Here is a 3,809-nt window from a genome sequence, read left to right as displayed (position 1 = left end):
TCCGTCGCCCAGGCTGGAGTACAGTGGCAGGACCCCGACTCACTGCAAGCTCCACCTCCCAGGTTCAAGCGATTCTCCTGCCTCAGCCTCCCGAGTAGCTGGGACTACAGGTGCCTGCCACCACGCCCGGCTAATTTTGTATTTTTAGTAGAGACGGAGTTTCAGCATGTTGGCCAGGTTGCTCTCAAACTCCTGAAGTCAAGCGATCCTCTGGCTTCCGCCTCCCAAACTGCTGGGATTGCAGGTGTGAGCCACCGCGCCTGGTCTGTGTTTTTTAAGTCTCAGTTTCACTATGTTAATACCATCTCCTATTCCAATCCCCAGGTTCATCATGACGCCTGGTCATCCCTCGACAGGTTCCGAGCTTCCCCTCCTTCCTCACTCCTGGACCTCAGGAGCAGCCTCCCAACAGCTTTCCTGGGTCTGTCGTTACCATCTGATCTGAAACCGGCACCGAAGTCAGGTACCAGGTCTTCTGCCTGAGGCCTCTGGCAGCTCCCACTCTGCTGTGAATGAACCCCCAACAGCTGGCCTCTGCCTTCCCCTGTGTACCTCCAGCCACAGCAGTTCCACCCCCATTCCCAGCCCACCAAGCCCTTTCCTGTCTCGGGGACATTGCGCATGCGATGCCTCCTCCACAGAGAGGACCTCCCTGACCACTGTCCTAATGGGCCTTTCCATCACTGTGGCCTCCACGGCACTTGTCACCACCCATTCGTTTGTTTACTGGTTGTTGGTCACATACAAGTGTGAATTCCACCAGGGCAGGAATCACATTCTGGCTCAGTCCCCACCGAATGCTCAGTGCCTGACACACTTGTTCAAGCAGTTGCCCTCTTTCTTTTTTCAAAACGTTTTGAAATGGAGTTTTGCTCTTGTCGCCCAGGCTGGAGTGCAGTGGTACGATCTTGGCTCACTGCAACCTCCGCCTCCTGGGTTCAAGCGATTCTCCTGCCTCAGCTTCCTGAGTAGCTGGGATTACAGGCATGCACCACCATGCTGGGCTAATTTTGTATTTTTAGTAGAGATGGGGCTTCTCCATGTTGCTCAGGCTGGTCTCAAACTCCCAACCTCAGGTGATCCACCCGCCTTGGCCTCCCAAAGTGCTAGAATTACAGGCGTGAGCCACCGTGCCCAGTCTCTTTTTTAAAATTTTTTGAGATGGAGTTTTGCTGTTTCACCCAGGTTGGAGCAAGGTGGCGCAATCTCAGCTCACAGCAACCTCCACCCCTTGGGTTCAAGTGATTCTGCCTCAGCCTCCGTAGTAGCTGGGACTACAGGCAACCACCACCACACCCGGTTAATTTTTTGTATATTTAGTAGAGACAGGGTTTCACCATGTTGGCCAGGCTGGTCTCGAACTCCTGACCTCAGGTGATCCACCCGCTTTGGCCTCCCTAAGTGCTAGGATTACAGTCGTGAGCCACCGTGCCCAGCCTCAGTTACCGTGTTTTGACCTTTCTCCCCAGGTGTGAGACATTGTCTGCTATTGGTGCATTGTGTACTCTTTTGCGACATCCTTGTCCCTGCCTGTTACTCTGTGCAGAGAACAGGGCTCATTTCTGCTTCTCTGGAAGGGTGGGCTAGAGTCTAGTGATTTTGGAGGGAGTATTATGTGTAGTGACTTTAGTGTCATCTCTGCCTTAGGGGGAAGGGGAAGTCCTCTGCCTTCCGTGTAGTCAGTGCTGTTTCCATTCTACCACACTGGCATCCAGTCTCTACCCCTTTGTTGCAAGAAAGAATCTGATAAAAGGTACAGGAGAATCCGGAGACCTGGGACGCCCAGGGCAGATATACCATCCTACACCGTGGTCTGGTGACCTAAAAACAACTCAGACACACATATTTTTACAATTTTTTTAATATATATTTTTATAAACAGGTCACGTGATAAAATAGCACAAGAAACACTTACCAAATATAAGGTTATATCTTCCGCATATACAGGAGAATGAGGTCGTTATGTACAATAAGAAAATGATTTTAGGGGTTGGTTGGTTTTGTTTTCCTCTCTCCCCTTAATTTTTCCTCCTACAGTCGTTGGAAATATCACAGCTTCAGTTGCATTAATACTTTGGGCAAATGGCCAGCTGCCCCTCCCCACTAGGGGTTGTGGGGAGGAGGGGCTGGAGAAACTGGCTCCTGACCACTCAGCCCTGGAGCTTCCTGGGGCTGGAAAATCTTTGGGCTGTTGATCTGTTTCTGATTCAACAGCATCTCTCTCTCTCTTTCTCTCTCTCTCTCTCACTCTTTCGCTTTCACTCTCTGGCTCTCTGGAAACTGGTTACTCTCTTCCAACCAGATAGGGACTGTCCCAAGATTGGGTGTGGGCGCTGTATCTCCTGGGGCTCAAGGTTGGGATGGGAAGGGGCCCCAGCCCCCTCCTCAGCGACGGCTGAGGTTTGCCAGCATCCCCCAGGACTTCCAAATGTCTCGGGCCGACAGAGCACGGTCAGAGCCCATTTGGGCAGGCAGAAGTTTGGGAAGCTGGGGAGGGGTGAAGTGGGGGGGAGGCTAGAAAGGAGCCCTCCCTCCTCGGGGTGTCTAGGGCGTGCTGGCCACTGGAAGATTGGAGTCGCTGACCCAGTGCTGACCCTGACCCTTGGCTGGGTCCACTCTGCAGACTCCACCTGAGGAGATCGCCCAGGGTGAAGCTCGGTGCCCAGGCCTGAACTGAGCCCGGCTGGGTGCAGGAGCTGAGGTGTGGGGTTGGCCCAGGCCTCTCCCCAGGCCTGAGGGTGGCTCCAGCTCGGAGGCTTGCAAGGTGCCTGTGCCACCCCTGGGTTGAGGCCGATCGGAGTCAGCTGGGATAATGTTAATGACTCCAAATGATCCCCAGCCCTTCTGCCCTCTCCCTGCCCAATTCTGTCTCAGCCTGGCCAGGGACCAAGGCTGGGTTAGGGGGCGGACAGGGGGCTGCCCCACACAGCGGCAACGGGGAAGGGAGGCCGCGTGGGTCAGGCTGGATGGGTGAGGAGGTGCGGGTGGGGCTTGGGCTCCCGGCGGCGGGCCATGGCTTTGGCGGTGGCCTGTTTCCCCTGACACCCCTCGGAGGGCTCCAGGAATGGTGCGGTGGAAGATGCAGGAAGCCCGTAGGGCTCTTCCGGGCCCCTGTGTCCTGGGGGACCCAGCCCCCTCAATTCCCTTGGGCCCTGCCCGGGATGGGGGGACAGTGGGGAGACAGAGCGGGTGTGGCGGGGAAGGCGGTAAGGACAGTCTGGAGAGCTCAAAGCGCCCCCCAAGGACCGAGCCCCGCCCCCCAAGCGGGCGGGCGAGCGAGTGATGGCGGCGGCTGTGGCTGTGGCGTGGCGGAGGGCGGCGTGCAGTGCGGGCACGAGGGGCATGCACAAAGTCCCCGAGTGTGCGTGCGTGCGTGGGGCGGGCCCACCCGCCGCCCCCATGCCCGGGGCGGGGCCGGGAGGGCGGAGGGGCCGAAGGCCGGGGCGGGGCTTTCCCTCGGTTCGCCCCGCCTCCCGCGCTAGGCCGGGGGCGCGGGGACTCCCCCGAGCGCAAGGCGGGAAGAGGGGGCTCGGCGGCGCCCCGCGCCCCCGCCCAGGTCATGGCCGGATTCCCGCGACCAGGGCGGGGGCCCCGCGCTACTCAATAACGAGGCAGCGAGGCAGGTGCTGCGAGAAGTACTTGAAGAGCTCGGGGGTGGCCCCGGGGCAGTTGGTCAGTTCCAGCTCCTCCAGCTCCTGCAGCTGCACCAAGCCCGACAGCCCGGTGGTGGTGAGCAGCGGGCAGCCTGCGGCGGGGTTAGAAGGCGGCTCAGTGCGCAGGGCCCAGGGCTCGGGCGGGGACGGCGGGGT

The 3,809-nt window shown here is 58.5% G+C and overlaps 1 protein-coding gene across 1 annotated transcript in view; it reads right to left on the bottom strand.

The window, feature by feature from the left end:
* Positions 1-1,845: 1,845 nt before the first annotated feature.
* The window catches only part of FBXL16 (F-box and leucine rich repeat protein 16), a 5,121-nt gene continuing 3,157 nt past the window's right edge, over positions 1,846-3,809 (bottom strand). Inside the window, exon 5 of the mRNA XM_023189061.1 lies at positions 1,846-3,745. Within this exon, the coding sequence (XP_023044829.1) occupies positions 3,597-3,745 (149 nt within the window). The 3' untranslated portion in view covers positions 1,846-3,596. The remainder of the gene's footprint in view (positions 3,746-3,809) is intronic.

This window comes from Piliocolobus tephrosceles, chromosome 17 (assembly GCF_002776525.5).
Source record: "Piliocolobus tephrosceles isolate RC106 chromosome 17, ASM277652v3, whole genome shotgun sequence".
NCBI lineage: Eukaryota > Metazoa > Chordata > Mammalia > Primates > Cercopithecidae > Piliocolobus > Piliocolobus tephrosceles.
This window is presented reverse-complemented; position numbering and strand designations above follow the sequence as displayed.